Raw genomic sequence first — 26197 nt, 5'->3', positions numbered from 1 at the left:
TCTCTAGTGCCTAGTCTGAACTAGATTTCTTTTTTTAATTGAAATATAGTTGATTTACAATATTGTATTAGTTTTACATATATAGCAAAGTGATTCAATTATATATATTTTTTCAGACTATTTTCCATTATAGGTTATTACAAGATATTGAATATAGTTCCCTGTGCTATAAAGTAAATCCTTGTTGCTTATCTATTTTATGTATAGTAGTGTGTGTATGTTAATCCCATACTCCTAGTTTATTCCTCCCTTCCCTCCCATTTCTATTTGGTAACCAGAAGTTTGTTTTCTATGTCTGTGAGTCTGTTTCTGTTTTGTATATGGATTCATTTATATTATTTTTTATATTCCACATATAATGATAGCATATAATATTTGTCTTTCTCTTTCTGACTTACTTAGTATGGTATTCTCTAGATCAATCCATGTTGCTGCAAATGGCAATATTTCATTCTTTTTTATGGCTGAGTAATATTCCATTGTGTATGTGTATATATGTATGTATGTATACATATATATATAATATATACATATACATCACATCTTCTTAAACCAGTCATCTGTTGATGGGCACTTGTGTTTTTTCCATGTCTTGACTATTGTAAATAGTGCTGCTGTGAACATTAGGGTGCATGTATCTTTTCAAAGTAGTGTTTTCATTTTTTTCTGGATATATACCCAGGAGTGGAATTGCTGGATCATGTAATAGTGTTTTCCATCATGGTTGCACCAATTTGCAGTCCCACCAACAATGTACAAGTGTTCTCTTTTCTCCACCTCCTCTCCAGTATTTATTACTTGTAGACTTTTTGATGGTAGCCATTTTGACCGGTACCTCGTTGTGATTTTGATTTGCATTTCTCTAATACTTAGCAATGTTGAGCATCTTTTCATGTGCCCGTTGGCCATCTGTATGTCTACTTTGGAGACATGTCTGTTTAGGTCTTCTGCCCATTTTTTGAGTTTGTTTTTCTGATACTGAATTTTATGAGCTATTTGTATATTTTGGATATTAACCCTTGTTGGTCACATCAATTGCAAATATTTCCTCTGATTCCCTAGGTTGTCTTTTCATCTTGTTTACGGTTTCCTTTGCTATGCAAAAACTTTTAAGTTTGATTAGGTCCCATTTGTTTATTTTTGCTTTTATTTCTTTTGCCTTGGGAGACTGATCTAAGAAAACATTAGTACAATTTATGTTTGAGAATGTTTTGCCTGTGTACTGTTCTAGAAGTTTTATGGTGTCATGTCTTACATTTAGGTCTTTATGGGCTTTTTTTTTTTTTTTTTTTTTTTTTTTTGCGGTACGTGGGCCTCTCACTGTTGTGGCCTCTCCCGTTGCGGAGCACAGGCTCTAGATGCGCAGGCTCAGTGGCCATGGCTTACGGGCCTAGCCGCTCCACAGCATGTGGGATCTTCCCGGACCAGGGCATGAACCCGTGTACCCTGCATCGGCAGGCGAACTCTCAACCACTGCGCCACCAGGGAAGCCCTATGGGCTTATTTTTGAATATGGTGTGAGGTAGTGTTCTAATTTCATTAATTTACATGTAGCTGTCCAGCTTTTCCAACACCACTTGCTGAAGAGACTGAGAACTTCTCAAACATAGAGAAGGAAACAGATATCCAGGTACAGGAAACACAGAGGGTCCCAAACAAGATGAATCCAAACACCCACACCAAGACATATAATTAACATGGAAAAGGTTAAGGAAAGGATTCTAAAGACAGCAAGAGAAAAACAAAGAGTCAAAGAGTCAGTTACAGGGGAACCTCCATAAGGCTATCAGCTAATTTCTCTGCAGAAACTTTGCAGTCCACAAGGGGGTGGCATGATATATTCAAAGTCCTGAAAGGGAAAAAACTACAACCTAGGATACTCTACCCAGCAAGTTTATCACACAAATCAAAAACATACATAGATTCACAAAAACCAAAAAGAAAGGAACTCCAACATAATACACAATCATCAAACCACAAAAGGAAAAACAAAAGGAAGAAATGAACAAAGAAGAACTACAGAATCAACTGGGAAACAAGGTTTAAAATGGCAATAAGTACATACCTATTAATAATCACTTTAAATATCAATGAACTAAATACTCAGATCAAAAGACACTGAATGGGGGCTTCCCTGGTGGCGCAGTAGTTGAGAGTCCGCCTGCTGATGCAGGGGACACGGATTCATGCGCCAGTCCGGGAAGATCCCACATGCCGCGGAGCAGCTGGGCCTGTGAGCCATGGCTGCTGAGCCTGCACGTCCGGAGCCTGTGCTCCGCAACGGGAGAGGCCACAACAGTGAGAGGCCTGCGTACCGCAAAAAAAAAAAAAAAAAAAAAAAAGACTCAATGGCAGATTGGATAAAAACACAAGAACCTACAATATGCTGCCTACAAGAGACTCAAGTTAGGGCAAAGAACACATACAGATTGAAAGTGAGGGGATGGAAAAAGATATTTTATGCAGATGGAAATAACAAGAAAGTGGGAGTAGCAATACTCATATCAGACAAAATAGACTTTTTTTTTCTTTTTTTTAATAAATCTTTGTTGGAGTATAATTGCTTCACAGTACTGTGTTAGTTTTTGTTGCACAACAAAGCAAATCAGCCATATGCATACACATGTCCCCACATCCCCTCCCTCATGAGCCTCCCTCCCATCCTCCCTAACCCACCCCTCTAGATCATCGCATAACACCAAGCTGATCTCCCTGTGCTATGCTGCTGCTTCCCACCAGCCAACTATTTTACATTCAGTAGTGTATGTATGTCGATGCTATTCTCACTTCACCCCAGGTTTGCCCTCCCACCCCATGTCCTCAAATCCATTTTCTAAAGACAAAATAGACTTTAAAACAAAGTTCATAAAGAAAGACAAAGAAGGACATTATATCATGATAAAAGGATCAATACAAGAAGAGGATATTACTCTCATTAACATATATGTACTCAGTATAGGAGCACCTAAATACACTATATAAAACAAATACTAACAGACATGAAGAGAGAAACTGACAGGAATACAATAATACTAGGAGACTTTTAACACCCCACTGACATCAATGGACAGATTTCCAGACAGAAAGTCAATAAGGGAACAGAGATCCTAAGTGATGCAATAGACCAGTTGGACTTAATTGATATCTATAGGACACTACATTGATAAAACCCAGAATACACATTCTTTTCAAGTGCCCATGGAACATTCTCTGCAATAGATGACATACTAGGTCACCAAACAAGCCTCAACAAATTTAGGAGGATAGAAATTATTTCAAGCATCTTTTCTAACCACAATAGTATGAAACTGTAGAAATCAGCCACAGAAAGAAAAATAAGAAAAAAACCCATCACATGGATACTAAGCAACATGGTAGTAGAAAACCAGTGGGTAAACGATGAAACCAAGGAGGAAATCAGAAAATACCTCAAGACAAGTGACAATGAAAATACAACTTTACAAAATCTGTGGGATGTAGCAAAAGCATTTCTAAGAGGGAAGTTTATAGCGATACAGACATTCCTCAAGAAACAAGAAAAATCTCAAATAAACAACCTAACCTACCACCTAAAAGAACGAGAAGAAGAAGGACAAACAAAACCCAAAGCCAGCAGAAGGAAGGAAATAAATAAATATCAGAGAGGAAATAAATAGAGATCAAAAAAAAAAAAAGATCAATAAAACCAAGAGCTGGTTTTTTTTGTTTGTTTGTTTTTAAGATAAACAAAATTGACAAACCTCTAGCCAGGCTCACCAAGAAGAAAAGAGAGAGGACCCCGAAAAAACATAAGAAGGTAAAGAGAAATAACAACTGATACCACAGAAATACAAAAACTCATGAGAATACTATGAAGAGTTATATGCCAACAAATTGGGCAAATTTTTAGAAATATACAGCCTGCCAAAATTTAGTCAAGAAGAAACATATTTTGAACAGACTGATCACTAGAAGTGAAATAGAATCTGTAATTTAAAAAGCTCTCTGCAAGCAAAAATCTCGGGCCAGACAGCTTCACTGGGAAATTCTACCAAACATACAAGACCTTACACCTATCCTTCTCAAACTATTCCAAAAGATTGAAGAGGAGAGAACACTCCCTAATTCATTCTATGAAGCCACCGTCACCCTGATACCAAAACCAGACAAAGACATTAAGAAAAGAAAAAAGAAAGAAAATTACAGATCAATATGTTTCATAAACATAGATGTACAAATCCTCAACAAAATATTAGCAAATATTTTTTGCTTTGATCCAGTGGTTAAGAATCCACCTTCTAATGCAGGGGACCTGGGTTCGATCCCTGGTCAGGGAACTAAGATCCCACATTCTGCGGGGCAGCTAAGCCCGTGTGCCGCAGCTACTGAGCCCACACGCTCTAGAGCCCATGAGCCACAACAGAGCCTGCTTGCTGCAACTACTGAGCCTGCGCACTCTGGAGCCCATGCGCCACAACTAGAGAGCCTTTGCGCCGCAGCTACTGAGCCTGCACACTCTAGAGCCTGCATGCTGCAATGAAAGATCCCATGTGCCGCAGCAAAGATCCTGTGTGCCACAACTAAGACCCAATGCAGCCAAATCAATCAATCAATCAAAAAAAAAACTTTCCAAAATATTAGCAAACTGAATCCAGCGATACGTAAAAAGGATCATACATCACGATCAAGTTGGATTCATTTTAGGGTCACAAGGATGGTTCATCATAATAAATCAATCAATGTGATATATCAGTACTACATCAACAGGAAGCCATATGATCATCTCAATAGATGCAGAAAAAGTATTTGATAAAATTCAGCATCCATCCATGGTAAAAACTCTCACCCAAGTGGGTATAGAGGGAACATATCTCAAAAGCCATTTACAGCAAACCCACAGCCAACATAATACTCAATGGTGAAAAGCTAAAAGCCTTCCCGCTAAATTCAGGAACAGACAAGGATACCTGCTCTCACCACTTCTATTGAGCATAGTATTGGAAGCAATCAGACAAGAAAAAGAAACAAAAGGTATCCAAATTGGAAGGGAGGTGGTAAAACCGTCCCTATTGGCAGATGACATGATACTCTATATAGAGACCCCTAAAGACTCCACACAAAAATTATTAGAACTAATAGATGAATTCAGCAAGGTAGCAGGATACAAGATTAATATACAGAAATCTGTTATATTTTTTTACAGTAACAATTAAATATCAGAAAGAGAAGGTTAAAAAAAATCCCATTTAAAATCACGTCAAAAAAAAAAATACTGGACTTCCCTGGTGGTTCAGTGGTTAAGACTCCACACTCCCAATGCAGGGGGCATGAGTTCGATCACTGGGGGGGGAACTAAGATCCCACATGCCTCATGGTGTGGCAAAATGAAGAAATGAAATGAGTGAAAAACCTATATGCCGAAGACTCCAAAACATTGATAAAGGAAATTGATGATGATTTTAAGAAATGGAAAGCTATTCTGTGCTCTTGGATTGGAAGAGTTAATGTTTAAAAGTTAATACTACCCAAAGCAAACTATACAGATTTAATGTGATCCCTATCAAAATATGCATGGCATTATTCACAGAACTAGAACAATAATACTAAAATTTATATGGAATCACAAAACACCCAGAATTGCCAAAGCAGTCCTGAGGAAAAAAGAATGAAGCTGGAGGCATATCCCTTTGAGACTTCAAACAATACTGCAGCACTACAGTAATCAAAACAGCGTGGTATTTGCACAAAAACAGACATATAGATCAATGGAACAGAATAGAGAGCTCAGAAGTAACCCATGCACCTACAGTCAATTAATCTATGACAAAGGAGGCAAGAATATACAATGGACAAACCAGGTATTCTAATTATAAATATTTATTGAGTTGGGCTTCCTTGGTGGCGCAGTGGTTGAGAGTCCGCCTGCTGATGCAGAGGACACAGGTTCATGCCCCGGTCCAGGAAGATCCCACATGCTGTGTAGCGGCTGGGCCTGTGAGCCATGGCCTCTGAGCCTGCACGTCCAGAGCCTGTGCTCCACAACGGGAGAGTTCACAACAGTGAGAGGCCTGCTTACCGCAAAAACAAAAAATAAATAAATAAAAAAATATTTATTGAGTTAATGAACATTGGTAAATATATAAATTGTAAATCCTTTGCATGAAGTTGGTTTTCAGTTTTAAAAGATCATGTTATGATATCCTGAAATACTATATAAATATGTATTTTTTAATGTGGGTTTTTTTGTTTCTTTAGGATTTACAGGGTCATCATCAAATTTCCACCAAATTTCCAGTTTCGACTTTATGTCTACAAATACCTTATCAGAAGACTCAGTAGTAGTTGTTGGAAAAGGTATTTCAAAGTTTTTTAGCTTTTAATTGAATATGTTCTTCACATATAAGCAAAGCATATCAATAAAGGATAGAGAAGAGTGTGATTCAGGTGCTGAATAGAACTTTCTTTTTAAAATATTGTTAAATTGAAAGAATTAAAAGTGAATACGTAACATGACATTTCTATCCTCTAATGAAACAACAGTAAATTCATGTCAGTAATTTTCAGAGATGTATTATGTGACAGGTGGGGTTTAGGTACTTCTAAGACTCTTTTAGGATAGCTTAGACCATTTTACCACAGTTTAAATTCAAATAGTAGTCCTTATTGATCGACTTTGTCATCAATATAAATTAATATAATTGTATTGTCTCCCATGCAAAGACTAGACAAATCTTAATTAATATCTCTTATATATTTTAGGGGAGTTAGGAAACCTTTGAACAACATATTTGCAAATATCCTTTAAAGCTAGTGTTTTTTTTCCCCCAACTTTATTGAGGTATAATTGACAAATAAAATTGTAAGATATTTAAAGTGTACAGTGTGATGATTTGATATCCATATACATTGTGAAAGGATTTCCCCATCAAGTTCATTAACAACCCAGCTAGATTCCTTTTTAATTTTTTAATTAAATTTTATTTTTAAATTAAAATTAATTTAAGTTAAAATTTAATTTAAATTTCAATATAATTTTAGTTTAATTTTAATTTCAATTCTAGTTGAAAAACTAGAATATGATGATAGACATTGAGGGTGTACATCTTATTTTTGGTAAATAGAATGAAATGCTCAGAAAGCTTTCCTAACTTCTTTGCTTGATAGAGTCTTATTAAGTTAATTTAAGACCCTCCTCAGGGCTTCCCTGGTGGCACAGTGGTTAAGAATCCACCTGCCAACGCAGGGGACATGGGTTCAAGCCCTGGTCCGGGAAGATCCCACATGCTGCAGAGCAACTAAGCCCATGCACCACAACTACTGAGCTTGCGCTCTAGAGCCCACGAGCCACAACTACTGAGCCCATGTGCCACAACTACTGAAGTCCACGCACCTAGAGCCCGTGCTCTGCAGCACAAGAAGCCACCACAGTGAGAAGCCCACACATTGCAACCAAGAGTAGCCCCCGCTCGGGCTTCCCTGGTGGCGCAGTGGTTGAGAATCTGCCTGCTAATGCAGGGGACATGGGTTCAAGCCCTGGTCTGGGAGGATCCCACATGCCACGGAGCATCTAGGCCCATGAGCCACAACTGCTGAGCCTGTGTGTCTGGAGCCTGTGCTCTGCAACAAGAAAGGCCGCAATAGTGAGAGGCCCGCACACCACGATGAAGAGTGGCCCCCGCTTGCCACAACTAGAGAAAGCCCTTGCACAGAAACGAAGACCCAACACAGCAAAACTAAATAAAATAAATTAATAAACTCCTACCCCCAACATCTTCTTTAAAAAAAAAAAAAAAGAGTAGCCCCCGCTCGCCGCAACTAGAGAAAGCCCACACGCAGCAACAAAGACCCAACGCAGACAAAAATAAATAAATTAAATAAATAAATTTTAAAAAGAAATATATAATAAAAAATAAAAGTCCCTCCTCAGATAGGCTCTAACCTACCCTTGTAAACTTATTTTCTGTTTTTCCTCTATTTGCCTTGTGCCCAACCAAACTTATTCAGTCCACATACATGCTTTCTACTTGTTCAGCTCTGCTTATGAGCATCCCATCTCATAGGACGTCCTCCCCTCCTTCCTCACTTGTCTATCCAAATTCTTTGTGTCTTCTAATCCCAGCTCAAATCCTTCCTCTTTGAAACCATCTTAAACCCCCAGCTCACCCAACCGTTCTTTCTTGTGAACTCAGAACTTACAATATGGTGTTCTCATTTGATATTATCATGAAATGTCTTGTGGTACCTCATATTATCATCCTGTTAGAGTGTTTTTATATTTTGTGATTATTTAACATGTTTTTCTTATTAACTATATCGTATACTTCTTGAAGACAAGAGCCTTGTCTTAAAACTTTGCTGTCCAGCGTAACATCACATAAATACTTAATGACAGTTTGATGGTTGGTTGCTTTCAGGGGTATTTGGAAGTCCAGTCCCAGCACCAGCAACCTGCAGCCAATCAGTGATATCTTCTGTGGAAAATGGGGATACGTTTTCAGTTAAAAGTACTGAACCACCATCAGGGATTTATGGAAGAGCAGTCCAGCAGAGTATTCCATCATGTGTTGATGTTGAGAATGAAAAAGATGTAAGGTTATTTACTAATTATTAGGATAAATTCAATGATGCATCATTGTTTTGTGTATATCAGATTTGGGGTAGTGAAAGTGTTTTGATTAAATTTTTTTAAATCTCAGTGTAATTGAAATTCCTGAACTTTAATCATTTAAATGATAGGTTATTCTCCTTTCCCACCAAACATGCTGTCATTCTGGCGTAAAGTATCTAGTGTACTTTATGCTCTACATGTACTTTATATACATATATGTATGTGTATATATATATTCAACAATTTCCAAGGATATCCTCAGGGAGTAACAAACTAGTATCTTCAGGCACAAATTTATTTGGAGATTAGCACTAGGTAATTCTATTTAGTTTTAGAATTACTGAAATAAGGACTAAGAAATGTATAGTTTATTTTGTATAGCTTACAGTTGTCTAAGATGAAGATAGTTATTTTAAATGTCAGACTCCCTGAATGATTTCAGATATTTCAACTTTTTCCTGCAGATTAAAGTTTCTATTTCAAAATCTACTTATGACAAGATGAGACAAAAGAGAAAAGAGGAAAAAGAACTTTTTGACATTAAAGATTGTGAGAAGAATCCTTGGGAACGAATGAAACATACAGGAACTGAGAAAATGGCATCTGAAAGTAAGTGGAATTTAACATTTGCTGTGGTCTTATTTAACTCGTAATATTCTAAAACTAATGTACTATAGTTTAACTGAGGTTGATATATGGCTAATAGTGGACTATGTTGAAATACAACACTGAAATTTGAAAGACCCAGTTACTTCTAACTATTGTAATACTGTTTCTTATAAAAAGGAAGCTAATTGATTGTTTTTCTCCCTTCTAGACTTAAATATTTTGGGGGATGAGGTGGGAATATGAAAAAAATGAAAGTTCTCCTTTAGAAAACATTGCCTTCAGCCCTCCATTGAAAAAAAGAGGCCAGTTTAAAAAGGTCACCATCTTTAGTGTTTTCAGATTCAGGTAAGATATGTTTAAATATAGGGAGTAATGTCACAAATGCTTATTTAAGTTGAAGAGACCACATGTGGTTCAATGCATTTTGTGATGGAAAAAACACTAAACCAGTAGGAGTCAGTAGACAGACCTGGCTTCTTTAATATTAGTTCTGCCTTTTAATTAGCTTTGTGACCTGAAAAAAGGCCTCTATTTTCTGGCCATGTAAAATATCTAAACTATCTGAAAGGTCCAGATTATCTCAAAGATCTCGTCTTTGTTCCCTGCAAAATATTCTTGTTTCACTGAGGGTAGTATTCCATTTTATAGCTAAGGTAACTGAGATTGTGAAGCTGGTTTATTAGATCATGATAAAAAAATCATTGCATTTATCATTTATTTAGCTAGTCATTGAGTACTTAATAGGTTCTATACCTGGTCAAGATTAAGCTCCATGTTTCCTGTGTTATTTTTAAAAATATTGAATAGGTCTTAGGTATAGCAGCAACTAGGAAAATCAGAAATTGAAATGAAAAATTGTGTGAACTATAATAAACATTAAAAATTACTGCTTATGGGCTTCCCTGGTGGCACAGTGGTCGAGAGTCCGCCTGCCAATGCAGGGGACACGGGTTCGTGCCCCGGTCCAGGAAGATCCCACATGCCGCGGAGTGGCTGGGCCCGTGGGGCATGGGCGCTGAGCCTGTGCGTCCGGAGCCTGTGCTCCGCAACAGGAGAGGCCACAGCAGTGAGAGGCCTGTGTACCGCAAAAAAAAAAAAAAAAAAATTACTGCTTATTATTTTTGTTATTATTTTTTTTCCTAAGGAATAAACTGTATAAACTATAACAAACATTCTTAAATTGATGTTGGGTCTGAAGTCTAGGTGTGAACAAAAAACCCAAGAAGTATAGAAAACGTAAATTTATAAATGTGATCTTAGACAACATACTTAATCTCTCCCAAAGATAAATATAAAAGAGAATTGAACTAGATGAATGTTTGCAATTCTTTCTAGCTTGTATTTCTTTTAATAATGCAGGAAGTGTAGAAAACGTTTTAAAAATTCTGTATCCTCAAAGTTAGTAATTATTGAGAGTATGCCTGATGAGAGGTGTTGGCCTGTAAAATTACTGGTTAAACATGGCCCTGAGTACCAGTTAAGTCTAGGCATTTGTGACATTTAAGCCTATTTTCAGCATACTTAAATAGTTTCACTGATTATTACTGTCATAGAATCTAGGGGGAGAAAAACCCACAAAACTTCTTACCTAAGTCAGTAGTTAACAGTAGGAATAGAAGTACAAATAGTAGCAAATAATACAAAGAGTAGCAAATCATAAATTGTTTCATATTCATTCTTGCTAGAGACATCAACTAATTTTGTGATTTTTCTCGCCTATAATATAGGCTTTGCAGATTTTATTTCTAAGCAGTATAAGGAGATTGCTTCCTTGAAATCATGCTTATATTTTGAACAGAAGAATATGCTTACAAGATAACTACAAACAGTGAGAGTAACCTTTTAGAGACTTGCCACAACACTTTTATTGTATTTTGTAAAAGTAGCAGGCTTCAGGAGGGGACGTTTAAACAAAAAACCCTTAGTTGGGGCAGCACTGCTTTAGATTGATACTCTGTACACCTCCTTTTCCAGAGTAGTATTTGTTTTGTTTTGTTTTTTCACTTTTTTCAGGTAAAAACAGTAGCAATAGTGGTATAACCCCAAGGTTGATAACTTGGTGTTTATCTGCATCTCTTCCTAATGAATTATTCTCTCATGAGAATGGAGGTGGAGTAGATATAGAGAGGGAATCCTTAAAACTTTAGCAACAGTTTCTTCACCTGTAATGTAGGAATAATAGTAACCATCGCATAGGGTTATTGAATGAATCAAATGGGATAATGTAAACATGTGAAGCATTTAGCACGATGCAGGCAAGATGTCAATAAATGACAGTTAGTAGTGCTATTTTGTATTTGCTATTCTTTCTGGATTGTAAAATTCCAAAGTTGAGTTTTGTGTTGTTTTTTTTTAATACATGTCAGTCTTACATATGAAACCTAATGAGGGTGCATCTGAATCATCAAAAAAAATAATGATGTCTATTTATCATATTCATTAATTGTCATATAATTTTCTTCATATGTGATTTACTCTAACAAAAACTGGTACAAGTTTATCACTACAGTAATCCAGAATACCATATGCATCTTTTTGCATGTCTCTTCTCATCGGGTATGTGATAAAGTTTGGAAAGCAGGGATTCTGTCTTAGACCTCTTTGTATAAAATCTAGGGTGATAGTAGACCTAGATGAAAATCCTGCCTTTGCCACTCATTAGCATTGAGACCTTGAATACATTTCTTAGCCTCTGTAAAACTCAGTTATTTTCTCTCGGTTGCAAATTAGAGATAATGAGAATATCCATCACCTTTGTTGAGAGAATTAAATGTAGTAAAGTTTGTAAAGTCTTTATCACAACATCTAACACAAAGTATTTAATAAGTGTTAACTAATATCATTAATATCTTGTTGTCTTTGGATTTTAATTGCATCTGAATATGTAATTAATATACAGCATCAAGTGTAATTTCTTATATTTGTGTATCTCATGTGTTTCATCTAACATTTTCTTAAGAACAGCATGGTTGATAAATACTTTTTATTATAGTCGTTTTCTAGTGCTTAATATTACCTTTTTAAAATTATCTCTTAACATGAAAAAATAACTAACCTTTATCCATTTACAAAAACCATTACACATTCTATTTTATCTTTCTGGTCTATTCCGTTCTAACACCTTCACTGCATGTGTCTTACATTATGCAGTGCCCTCGAGGTATTACCCTGAGCACTCAGATGATTTGTTTCCCCAATATCTAGGGCAATGCCTTACATCTAGAAAATGGAAAGTAAATGTTTGATTATGGAAGAAACATCGACCACGTTACTACACATGGTCTTAGGATTTTTAGTATACCATTAATTCAATAACAATAGCAAAAATTGGTAATTTATATACAGTTGTCACAAAGCTTCATTTCTGTGAAATGAAACAGGTATATATCCTGAAACAGGTATATACAGTGAAACAGGTATATATCCACATGTTTTTACAAAATGGGATCATATGCTTCTTACTGACTTTTAGCTCTTAAAGCTAGACTTTGTTATATGACTCATGACTGCAAAACCACTTATATACTTACAGTAAATGTAATTTAATAATTTTGTATATAAAAAGTATAGTTTTAAATAGCTTTGGTATCCAGGTATTACAATTTTGTTAGAGACTAAACTAATAGTTTCTATAAGAAATATTCATAGAGTCTATGGTCAGAATATTATTTGTACCCCTTTGTATCAGAGTTATTCGATGCTTTATTTAGTATGTTTCTTTGTTTTAGACGAAGCATCTCCTGGAGCCATTCCACAGTATAAAGAAAGGATGCCTTCTGTCACTCATAGTCCAGAAATAATGGATTCATCAGAACTACGGCCATTTTCCAAACCAGAAGTAGCACTGACAGAAGCTCTGAGGCTTTTAGCTGATGAGGATTGGTGAGTTCACCATCCTTAACTTAAAACTAAGCTGAGTTCCAAAAGTTTTCTGAAAATTTATTTTTAGAAACCTTGAAATATTTCCTATTAAAATAGTCTTAGGAATGATTATTTTACTTCTTAGGCAGTCTGAGTTTTTTCCAACTTATTAATGTAGCTGAACTCTGGTCCTAATAGCACTGTATTACCTGTTATATTATAACTTACATACCATAAGGACATAGTTAGCTTTATTATGGATTATGCAAACCTTTTGGTATTAAGTATAAATCTCATCATTTCTCCAAGTGTTTCTCTGTGAAATATATCCTATAAAAATCCTGGGGCTTCCCTGGTGGCGCAGTGGTTGAGAGTCCGCCTGCCGATGCAGGGGACACGGGTTTGTGCCCCGGTCTGGGAAGATCCCACATGCCGTGGAGCCTGTGCGTCCGGAGCCTGTGCTCCGCAACGGGAGAGGCCACAACAGTGAGCGGCCCGCGTACCGCAAAAAAAAAAAAAAAAAAAAAAAAAAATCCTGAAAATACTTATCTGTTCCTACCACAGCTACAGCAGCCACCCAGCCAACCCAGCCAATAACTCAAAGGGAAAAAAAAGACAGTGGCATTCCACTTGCTTCAGCTGGAACATCTCTTGGCTCCCCTTGTCCCATTTCCTCCCCTATTCAATCTTCAGTCTCTCTCCGCATCCACCTCCTATACCTCGTCATCAGTTTTGCTTCTTTTCTAGATTCATATTCATCAACATAAAAATGTGCTATAATATTTCCTGTTTTTAAAACTCCTTCCTAAACTGCACGTCTTCTTCACATTTTCACATTTCTTTTCTCCCCCCTTTTTAGCAAAAGTCCTCAAAAAGGCTAATTCGTTGTGTCTGCTTTTTCACCTTATGTTCTCTTCTCAGCCTTCTTTGATTGGCTTTCAACCCTCCCCACTGTGACCGCCACTTCACTAAAACTGCAGAAGTGGCCATTTGCTAAACACTGGTCACTTATTAGTCCTCATCATACCTAGCCTCTCAGCATCATTTGACACAGTTGACACTCCCTTCTTCATATACTTTTTTTCATTTCACCCTGGAAAAATTTGAGACTCTTGGTTCTTTTCCTGCTTCAGTACTTAATGTTTGATTTCAAAATTGAGGAGTGCTCTAGAATTTAATCCACTGGCGTTCTCTATCTACATTCATCCCATAGATCCAGGCTGGCAATCTTTCCCTATAAAGAGCCAGATAGTAAAATATTTTAGGCTTTTCAGGCCACTTGTCTGTTGCAGCTACTCAACTTTGCTGTTATAGTGCAAAATCAGCCTTAGACAGTATGAAAATGAATGGGCACAGTTGTGTTTCAGTGAACTTTACTTATAAAAATTTTACTTATAGAAGTAAACTCTGATGGGGCTAGATTTGCTCTGTGAGCCATAGTTTGCCAACCCCTTTCTTAAATGATCTCATTCAATTCGATAGCTTTAAATTCTATCCATACTCTGATTTCTCATAAATGCTTATCTGAATCCCTGGTATCTTCTTGAGCTCTGGACTTGTAATCGAACTGCCTCCTTGACTTCCACTTGGATGCCAATAGACATCTTAAATTTAACATGGCCAAAATAGAACTCTTGAAATTCCACTTCCTGCCAAGATAGATTAACAGGCATTAGATTTGCCTTCACATCAGAAAGAACTAAAGAAATAATACAAAATATATGAAACAATGGTTTTCAGAGTATTGTTAACCAGGCAGTGAAAGACAGTGATCCCTGAGAAACAAAGGTGAGCCCTTGCTAACTTCCTACACAGCTTAGGGAGGGGAAAACCATGTAGATACCAGCAGAGATAGAGATGGAGCTGGGAGTTTGGGGAGGCCAAGATAGCTAGAGCTTGCAGGGCAGAATGCCAGAGGAGGATACAGTTCCTTAAAGAACTCTAAGAACCTTCAGAAGATTATTCTCATGTTTAGCTGAGTATTTGGTCAAGGCATGCTTGTGAAACCAGAACAAGGACCACTCATAGAAGTTACAAAGAATGTTCCCTGGTATGTATATAAGGCCAAGAATACTTTCTCTCCCCACCGGCAGAGTGGAAAACCTTATAATTCACATGGCATTGGGTAGAATACTCAGAAGAGTTTTGCTTCATCTATGGAATGAATAAGCCCTAGGCTAAAGACTAGTTTTGTTTCTCCAAACAAAGCATAAAAGCAAGGCCTGAAAGGATCAGAATTTCCAAGTAACTTAACTATATCTCATAAAGAAGCCCAAAAATATTTATAGGAATACAAAAATATCTAAGATAAAAATTCACAATGCCTGGCATCCAATAAAAAATTACCAGGCATGCAAAGAAGCAGGAAAATACAACCCATAATGAAAAGGAAAAAAAGAAAACAATTGAAACTAACCCAAAAATGATAGAATTAGTAGACAAAGACATTATAACTATAGTTATAATTCTAATCCATGTGTTAAAGAAACTAGAAGAAAGACATGAACAGAGGATCGGTGAGCTGTAGGACAACTTGCAAAATCCCTTTTGTTATATAATGTAACATGATTGAGAGAAGTGATATCCCATCATATTCACCCTCAAGGGGAGAGTATTATTCAGGGCATGTACACCTGGGACAGGAATCAAGGTGCCATCTTAGAATTCTATCACATCACGAATAAAGAGGGCCATTTTATATTGATAAGGGAGTTAATTCATCAAGAAGACATGGCAATCCTGAACCATAATCTATTATATAATATAATATTATATAAATTATATTACCATATAATGGAGCTTTAAAATACATTAAGCAAAAACTGGTAGAACTGCAAAGAAATAAACAAATCCACAGTTATAGTTGGAACTCAAACAATCCTCTCATTAATTGATAAAACTAGTAGAAAGAAAATTAGTAAAGATATAGAAGACTTTCAACTTGACCTGATTGACATTTATAGAACACTCCACCTAGAACAACAGAATTCACATTCTTTTCAAGTCTGCAAGGAACATTTACCAAGAAAGACCATATTCTGGAACATAAAACAAGTAATTTAAAAGGTTTCAGATTATACAAATTTTGTTCTCTGACCACAGTGGAATTAAATTAGAAGTTAGGAACACATACCTGTAAAATCTCTAAATATTTAGAAACTAAGTAACATACTTATAAATCACCCATGGCTGTAAGAAGAAATCATAAGGGAAATTAGAAAGTATTTTGAATTTAATAAAATTAAGAATGAAACATTATATCAGTGACCTCAGCTTTCATCTTAAACTGAAACAGAAGAGCAAATGAAGCCCAAAATAAGCAAAAAAAAATAATAATAAACAACATGATGGAAATCAATGAAATAGAAAACAAATAATAGAGGATATAAATGAAAGCAAAAGCGGGCTCTTGGAGAAAATAAATAAAATTGATAAACCTCTAGTCAGACTGATGAAGAAAAAAGAGAAGAAACAGATTAATACATCAGGAATGAGAGAAGGAACATCATTACTGATCATACAGCTATTAAATAATAAAGGAATATGATAAACAGCTTTATGCCCATAAATTTGACAACTTAGTGAAATGCACAGATTCCTTGAAAGACAGAATCTACCAAAACTCACTCAAAAAGTAGATAATCTATATAACCCAATATCTATTGAGGAAATTGAATTTGAGTTTCTTTCCCACAAAGAAAACTCCATGCTTGGATGGTTTCACTAGTGAATTATACCAAACATTTAGGAAAGAAATTCTATACAAACGTTTAGAACATTGAAGAGGCTGGTATACTTCCCATCTCATTCTTTGAAAGCAGTATACCCTGATGTCAAAACCATGCAGATGCTTGTTTCACATGAACTTGAAAAGAATCTGCATACTGAAGTTGTTTGTAGTGTTCTATAAAGGTTAAGAAGATCAGGTTCGTTGGTAGTGGTTGACAGTGTTAAGTTTTCTGTATCCTTACTGACTTCCTGTTTATTTGTTTCATCAGTTACTGGGCTTTTGCAATCTCCAACTATAGTTTAAGATTTGTATATTCCTCCTTAAATTAAGTTGATTTTTTTGTCGGTTTCTTTTTAGCACTTAAATTTTGTTCAGTGGCTTGCATATTTCTGAGCTAAAGTCTTTTATCATTGTTATCTTTGTTCTCCTGTGTGTAATTTGCCCTTTTTTCTATGGCTGCTTTTAAGAATATTCCCTTCAACACTGTTTTTAGTAATTTGATGTTCCATTTTGTGTTTATTTTATGGTTATCCTGTTTAGGATTTGTTCTTGGATCTGAGAATTTATAGATTTAATGAAAAAATTTCAGCCACTATGTCTTAATTTCTTTTTCTGCTTTCCTCTCTCTTGACTCCACTTTCTCTTATTTACTTTGTGTACAGAATCTGGTTGTTTGTGCATCTGAACAGTAACTGTAACAGTTTTATGCTTAATCAAAAAATGAAAATCTTGAACCAGACAGCTATTAAATAGGTTTACTCTTGCCACCTTGGAATCTTAGGTCTTTTCTCCCTATTTTCCATAACTTATTCAGGGGATTTAAATGCTTAGAAAAATAACCACCATCAATATTACCAACTAAGGAAACTCAGCTTGCATTTTTCAAACATATAAGATGGAAACCATCAAGTTTAAAATGTTATATCCCAATCCCACTTGAATATACCGTCTTGTTGTTAGTATTCACCTACCCTTCATCTGGCTCATTAGGTAAGATAATGAAAAAGAAATACAAGTTACAGAAACACCTCTTGATGGTTTTCTGCACTTGGATTATATACTCACCAACAAAGTAATATGTAGTTACTTAATCTCCTTCCATTTTTGTTTTACTGATTCCCTCACATTTTATTTGCCATTCCTTTCCCTTCTGTTCTCTAAAAAGAATATGACATTCTTACTGGTGGAGAAATGTTCCTTTTTATTTATAAAGCATGAACTTAGTTTGACTGTCAATAGTGGTTTTGGCTCTTAAAAAATGTTCTGGATCATGAAAGAGAACTATAGGAGTGAACAAAACTTTCCATATCTTTTTATTTGAGCTTCCTACATGATAAGGGAAAATACCCAGGGTCTCCTCGTTGACAGTATTCCATACACACAAAAGAAGAAATCTGAGATCCTGTTCCAGTTGAGCCCCATTTAATGCATGATTTTGTTGTTTCTTTGTTTTTCCCATAGGGAGAAGAAAATTGAGGGACTGAACTTTATTAGATGCTTAGCTGCTTTTCATTCTGAAATATTGAACACAAAGTTGCATGAAACAAATTTTGCAGTACTTCAAGAGGTAATCCTATTTTTCAGCTGAGTTAAGGATTATTTGAATAACAAAGTATAAATATGCCACATTTATTTGACCTTAAAAAAGAAAAGCTGTACTAAATGAAATCAGTAGGCTTATATGTAAAGTAACTCATGCCTTACTTTGCCACATTTGAAAAAATTGATAAAATGTTGATATTTTTAGGAAATAATATAATACATATTTAAAGTACATTACTTTGATAGTAAATTTGGTTTCAAAGTCATTATTACTGATTTTCTTTCAGAATTTCAGCAAAATGTACATTTTGGAAATTTTTTTTTTAACATCTTTATTGGAGTATAATTGCTTTACAATGGTGTGCTAGTTTCTGCTTTATAACAAAGTGAATCAGTTATACATATACATATGTTCCCATATCTCTTCCCTCTTACATCTCCCTCCCTCCCACCCTTCCTATCCCACCCCTCTAGGTGGTCACAAAGCACTGAGCTGATCTCCCTGTGCTATGTGGCTGCTTCCCACTAGCTATCTATTTTACGTTTGGTAGTGTATATATGTCCATGCCACTCTCTCACTTTGTCACAGCTTACCCTTCCCCCTCCCCATATCCTCAAGTCCATTCTCTAGTAGGCCTATATCTTTATTCCTGTCTTACCCCTAGGTTCTTCATGACATTTTTGTTTTTTTCTCTTAGATTCCATATATATGTGTTAGCATATGGTATTTGTCTTTCTCTTTCTGACTTACTTCACTGTGTATGACAGACTCTAGGTCCATCCACCTCACTACAAATAACTCAATTTAGTTTCTTTTTGTGGCTGAGTAATATTCCATTGTATATATGTGCCACATCTTCTTTATCCATTCATCCGATGATGGACAATTAGGTTGCTTCCATCTCCTGGCTATTGTAAATAAAGCTGCAATGAACATTTTGGTACATGACTCTTTTTGAATTATGGTTTTCTCAGGGTATATGCCCAGTAGTGGGATTGCTGGGTCATATGGTAGTTCTATTTGTAGTTTTTTAAGGAACCTCCATACTGTTCTCCATAGTGGCTGTACCTATTCACATTCCCACCAGCAGTGCAAGAGTGTTCCCTTTTCTCCACACCCTCTCCAGCATTTATTGTTTCTAAATTTTTTGATGATGGCCATTCTGACTGGTGTGAGATGATATCTCATTGTAGTTTTCATTTGCATTTCTCTAATGATTAATGATGTTGAGCATTCTTTCATATGTTTGTTGGCAGTCTGTATATCTTCTTTGGAGAAATGTCTATTTAGGTATTCTACCCATTTTTGGATTGGGTTGTTTGTTTTTTTGTTATTGAGCTGCATGAGCTGCTTATAAATTTTGGAGATTAATCCTTTGTCAGGTGCTTCATTTGCAAATATTTTCTCCCATTCTGAGGGTTGTCTTTTGGTCTTGTTTATGGTTTCCTTTGCTGTGCAAAAGCTTTGAAGTTTCATTAGGTCCCATTTGTTTATTTTTGTTTTTATTTCCATTTCTCTAGGAGGTGGGTCAAAAAGGATCTTGCTGTGATTTATGTCATAGAGTGTTCTGCCTATGTTTTCCTCTAAGAGTTTGATAGTTTCTGGCCTTACATTTAGATCTTTAATCCATTTTGAGCTTATTTTTAAGTGTGGTGTTAGGGAGTGTTGTAATTTCATACTTTTACATGTACCTGTCCAGTTTTCCAGCACCACTTATTGAAGAAGCTGTCCTTTCTCCACAGTACATCCCTGCCTCCTTTATCAAAGATAAGGTGACTATATCTGCGTGGGTTTATCTCTGGGCTTTCTATCCTGTTCCATTGATCTATCTTTCTGTTTTTGTGCCAGTACCATACTGTCTTGATTACTGTAGCTTTGTAGTATAGTCTGAAGTCAGGGAGCCTGATTCGTCCAGCTCCTTTTTTCGTTCTCAAGATTGCTTTGGCTATTTGGGGTCTTTTGTGTTTCCATACAAATTGTGAAATTTTTTGTTCTAGTTCTGTGAAAAATGCCAGTGATAGTTTGATAGGGACTGCATTGAATCTGTAGATTGCTTTGGGTAGTAGAGTCATTTTCACAATGTTAATTCTTCACAATGTTAATTTTTTTTAGGTGAAAAATTTACGCTCTGGAGTTTCTCGTGCTGCTGTGGTTTGTTTAAGTGACCTTTTCACTTACCTGAAAAAGAGCATGGATCAAGAACTAGATAATACAGTAAAAGTTTTGTTGCATAAATCAGGAGAATCAAATACATTTATAAGAGAAGATGTTGACAAGGCATTGAGAGCTATGATCACTAATGTAACTCCTGCACGTGCAGTTGTTTCTCTTATCAATGGAGGACAAAGGTAATGTTCAAAATAATCTGGACATGTCCTTAAACTAAAAATACAGTTGCTTGTAATCTGGGGTATAGGAAAAAAACAAGCAAATTTCAATGTTATTTCAGTCAAAAAACATGTATTAAATAATTCCTACGTGATAAACATCATATTAGGCATTAAGCATACAGAGGATAATAATATTGTTATTCTAATGTTACTTACATTCATACATCTGGAGCTAAATAAATGTCAGTGATTATGAGTTTTGTTTTTAACTTCTTGGGGAGGGATAGCTAATGCAAATAATTTGTCATTTTAGCCTGCAAGGATGATTGCTGAGGCTTAGGAGTAATCATTTGACTTTTACGGTATATCTTTGAAAAATTGTTTATATATCAACTCTGTTTTAATTGACCACGTTTCCCTATAGCCATTTACACATTGCGGTAAGAAGATGTGCAGCCCAGCACTTATCAGATGTAGTAAAATTTATGGAACCAGAGCGAATTCTATCTGGAACAAAGGATATGGCTGACCGTATATTACCAGCTGCTGCTAAATTTGCTCAGGACAGCTCACCAGAAACCAGGTGAGTAGCTGCTAATAGTATTTGCTGAATCTCTTACTTTAAGGGCTTAAATGGCGTACTTTAAGGGCTTAAATGGCTTACTTTAAGGGCTTAAACAAAGGCTAAAGAAGAATGAACATTTTTCTAAATGGAAAAGTGGGGTCCCCAGGGATTAGTGCTGGGGGATGATCTTATTTAACCAGTTTGTAAATGGTCTTGAGGGAGTGCACAGTGAATTCTCCAAATTTACAGATGACACTACCTACTTCTGGGTAGTGAGATGCCGTGTCACAGGGATGATCTGCATGAAAATGGCACAAGACTGTATGAGTGGGCAGAAAAGTGGCTGAAGAACTTCATTGTGGGCAATAAGGTAATGCCTTTAGGGGAAAATGATATATTTTCCAAGTAGCCAGGTAAAATCAAGGAAAAATACAGGAAGCAAAATGGATAACATGAGATACGTTCACTTAGAAAATTCCATGAATTTCTGATTGCTGTCTGTACTTGAAGAATAGTTTTATGAAGGTTAAGAACAATCAGAGAAAGATAACAAAATAATTAAGATGTGGATGGTACTATAGCTGTAATGCTGACAGAAGTTTTAGAAGTAGTCAGAAGCCTAGGTTCAACTCTTAGCTCCAGTCACTATCTGCTGTAAGCAAGTTACTTAACCTCTGTTAGCCTCTGTTTCCTCATCTATCAAATTAGTAAGGTTGGACCAGATATTTATAATGTCCCATACAAAATCTAAAAATTATGGCAGTTATATATGATCATAGATTAAAGGAAGAAGGTAGGATCCTGACTTCATGGAGACTAAAAAGTAAAGAAGGATATCAAACTTTTTAACATTTTAAGACAAAGATATTCAGTACTTTAGGTAACTACAGTTAATCTTGTGGAAGTCATTATGCCAAAAGCTAACATAGAAAGTAGATATATTCATTTTCTGTCGCTGCATAATAAATAACCACAAATATAGTGATTTAAGGCAACACAGATTTTTTTAGCTTTCCGTTCTTAGGTTAGAAGTCTGGCATGCTCAACTGGGTTCTCTGCTTAGGGTTTCACAAGGCTGAAATCAAGGTAATAACAGTGCTGGGCTCTTATCTAGAGGCTCTATAGATGAATCTGCTTACAAACTCATTCAGGTTTTTGACCAATTTCAGTTTCTTGTGATTATAGGACTGAGGTCCCTGTTTCCTTGCTGGCTGTCAGCGAGGGTCCTCTCTCAGCTCCCTTAAGGCCACCTGAATTCCTTCTCACACAACCCACTCCATCTTCAAGCCAGCAACAGCAAGTTGAATCCCTCTCATGCTTGGAATCTCTTTGACTTCTTTTTCTTCTACCAGCCACAGAAAGTTCTCTGCATTTAAGGGTTCATGTGATTAGATTAGGTTCACCCAGATAATCCCCCTATCTTTTTTTTTTTTTTTTTGTGCTACACGGGCCTCTCACTGTTGTGGCCTCTCCCGTTGCGGAGCACAGGCTCCGGACACGCAGGCTCAGCGGCCATGGCTCATGGGCCTAGCCGCTCCGTGGCATGTGGGATCTTCCCAGACTGGGGCACGAACCCATGTCCCCTGCATCGGCAGGCGGACTCTCAACCACTGCGCCACCAGGGAAGCCCAATCCCCCTATCTTAAAGTCAACTGTGCCATATAACATAATCCTGGAAGTTATATCTCATCATATTCATAAATTGTAGGAATTAGAGCAGGACATCTTTGGGGGAACCATTTTAGAAGTTCTGCATACTACAGTAAAGTTCAAAACAATTTAGGAGGGCTGGATCATAATAGACTAGTTAGGAACAAAATAAAATTTACAATAGCTGTTTTGTGTACATCTTAACCTTTCCTTAATGGCATAGTAACTTTTCTAATCCATTTTGTCATTTCTTAGATTCTTATTTGAAATTTTAAAATTACAAAATAATTACAACTTTCCAGTTTTAGAATTTCTTACACTTTGTGTCCCTTTTGCATGTTTGTTTGCTTTAGCCATTCCCATATCATTAAGGCCTATGATAGACCTACAGTCCTTAACATTCTGGGATAAACTTTAGAGTCACCTTTGAAACTATAACTGATTAGGAGCTACTTATCCGGGTGTTGACCTTATTCTGGTTGTGGGGCAAGAAAAGTAATTCTTATTCTTTGTTATTAACCTCCCTTTCTGTAATTTCACTACATTTGAAGGAGTCTGGTTGATATAAATGATGCTGAGATCATCCTATTCATCTCCCCCACAAAAGCCTTGCCTTCCCTGGTTCTTCTAGAGTCATAATTCCAAGTTGTAGGTAAAAGTATAACTGTAATTATTTTAGGGCCAAGCCTCCTTGAAGAATAATAATGTATTTTTATTATGAGGTACTATACCGACCACCCCATCCAAAAATATCTCCAGTATGCACTTCCACCATATCATTTACCATTAGAATGATATCTTGGCTTAAGGTATTATCCTAAAAGAATTATTTTAAAATTCATATAGCATAAAACACCTAGTTTGGAGAACATTAGACATTCATTAATATATCAGCCACGATTTACCAACTAATTTTGGTTGTATTTTAAGTAGCAAAGAATAGGTTTTTGCAGAATTGAAACCCAGGTAAGTTTTGGCAGGAAAAGGAAAAGAGAGAGGGTCGGAAATACAGAACCTTTGGAAGGTTGTCTTAGGCCAGAACATCTGGCCAGCAAGTGAGCAGCAAAAGGTCACCAGGCAAGGAGCCCAGGACAAAGACACAGTTCTCTTAATTCACAATTCTGCCAAATGCCAGCCTTGATATGGACCCTCGGGTGCCTGAAAAATAGAGTCAGAGCTTTTGGCTCTGATCTGACACATAGCTAAAAGATTTGAAGCCATGTTTTTTTAAAGATGGGTGGCAAGAGACTGCTGTATTTTCTAATCCAGTTAGTGTAACTACATTTCAATGGCTTATTTAAAATAGAGATGATAATCTTGATGTTGATAGGTTTTTTCTATTGGAAAAAAAATTGTATCTAAGGACAGAAACTGAGCTTGTTAAGATTTATAGAATTATTTACGTATTTCTTAAATATCCATAGGTATTATGGCCGAAAGATGCTTTTCCTCATGATGTGTCATCCTAACTTTGATAAAATGCTTGAAAAGTATGTCCCATCTAAAGATTTGCCATATATTAAGGAATCTGTTAAAAGCTTAAGGCAAAAGGTATGTAGAAGAAGTTTATTTTATAAACAACTTTAAAAACAAAGTTCATTTGCTGAGGAAGGTAAAGGATAGAAATAATTACTTCTTTGATTATTTCTGTTAACCATTTAGAATATATCTACAGTAGCATTTCAACAACTGAAGTACTGAGTAGACATTCATAGTGTCAGTAGATGTTTATTGAACAGAAGCTTGACATTTGGTAGAATGTAGTGTGGTTTATTGGAATTACAAGACAGGTTTGAATCACAACTCAGAATTAGCAACTATATAATCTTAGGCACATCATTTCTTTAACCCAGAATTTTTATTTTTATAAAATGAGGCTAATGATGTTTATTACAATTGATTCCCACTTTACCTTGTATGTTCTACCGTTAGAGCTCCTACCACACTGTGGAGTGTTGATAAGGAGATCCTTGAGGGGAAGCCCCATGTCTTATATATCATGACAGATAATGGGGATTCAAAAATGTCTGTAAAATGCGTGACTGAGGGAATATCAAGTGAAATGAAATGTGAAAAGTGTCTTATAAAAAAGTAATCTGTTTACACATTGTTTTTTGCAAAAATGTGCTTAATTTAATAATGTAGAATTTTTCTGTGTTAATTTATGTTATTCCTCTCTGGTAAGCTTTGGCAAAGGATTCATTTATGAAGGAATACTACTTCAAATATGTATTGTGGTAAACATTTTAGAGCATTTTTTTCTTCCTATTGATATTAAAGATTTCAGCTTAATTCATATAGAATTTATTAAAATAGCCATGCAAAAAGATTGTCTTACTAAAATGAGGCAGATTATATCTGTGAGTTATTTCAAGTACAGGTATCAGGAAAAAAAAGGGGTTTTAAATAGTTCTTTCAAAATGTTTATTTTCATACTAGTGTTGCATAGGAATTCATTGTTTATATAAAGTGTTCATATTTTCTGTATAGATTTTAAGCTTGAAGAAGAGTAGTTACAAAACATAGATGTTAAGTTTTGTATTTAAACAGTTTTAACAAGCCAATATCATTTCCTAGTAGTTGGGTACATACTTTGTTAATTTACTACTAATTACAAGATAGTTTATATATCTGAAACCCTTTAAAGCACAAGTATAGCAGATTATTAAAATGCTTTCAACCATAAGAGATCAACAATGACTGCTATGAAAATTCCATTGTACACATTCTTTCACTTTACAAGTTTTAAGACTTATTACACTGCCTTTCTTATAGGGTTTGGGAGAGATACCACTAGATACTCCTTCAGCAAAAGGAAGACGATCTCATACTGGCAGTGTTGGAAATACAAGGTCATCGTCTGTTTCTAGAGATGCTTTCAATTCAGCTGAAAGGTAGAAGCATTTGCTAGTCCACATTATTACAGAAATTACTCCCTAATAGTGATGATAGTCTATTTGAATGTTTTCATGAACTATCCCACGGGTATTTGTCAAAATTTAATGGAGTTTTAAAAGTTGGTAAGGACTTAGAAAGTGTGAGGTAATTAGATTTAATAAGGTAATTGTATATTCACAGCAACTTGCTTTTACATGAACTAAACATTAGTAAAACTTCAGTGTTATTGAACTTGTCAATAGTTGGCCAGTGTTGGACAACTCTGATTAATTTTTTCAATTTATAGGCTTTACTTTTCCCCCTTGATTATAAAAGTAATACATAATTATGGTTAAGGGGGAAAAACACTTGAGAAAATACAAACATTAAAAGAATTTAACGGGGGGGGTGGGATGAGTTGGGAGATTGGGATTGACATATACAG

General features: G+C 35.8%; 1 protein-coding gene across 1 annotated transcript in view; it reads left to right on the top strand.

Moving 5' to 3' along the window:
* Positions 1 to 26197, top strand: part of TOGARAM1 (TOG array regulator of axonemal microtubules 1) — an 80640-nt gene that overhangs the window by 42111 nt on the left and 12332 nt on the right. The window contains 9 exon segments of the mRNA XM_065871679.1: positions 6235 to 6333; positions 8394 to 8566; positions 9052 to 9196; positions 12925 to 13078; positions 18249 to 18354; positions 20443 to 20678; positions 21085 to 21243; positions 24300 to 24426; positions 25651 to 25769. Coding sequence (XP_065727751.1) covers positions 6235 to 6333; positions 8394 to 8566; positions 9052 to 9196; positions 12925 to 13078; positions 18249 to 18354; positions 20443 to 20678; positions 21085 to 21243; positions 24300 to 24426; positions 25651 to 25769 — 1318 coding nt within the window.

Source organism: Phocoena phocoena, chromosome 2 (assembly GCF_963924675.1).
Source record: "Phocoena phocoena chromosome 2, mPhoPho1.1, whole genome shotgun sequence".
Taxonomy (NCBI): Eukaryota; Metazoa; Chordata; class Mammalia; order Artiodactyla; family Phocoenidae; genus Phocoena; species Phocoena phocoena.
Note: the sequence above shows the minus strand (reverse complement) of the source record. Positions and strands in the feature narration are given on the sequence as shown.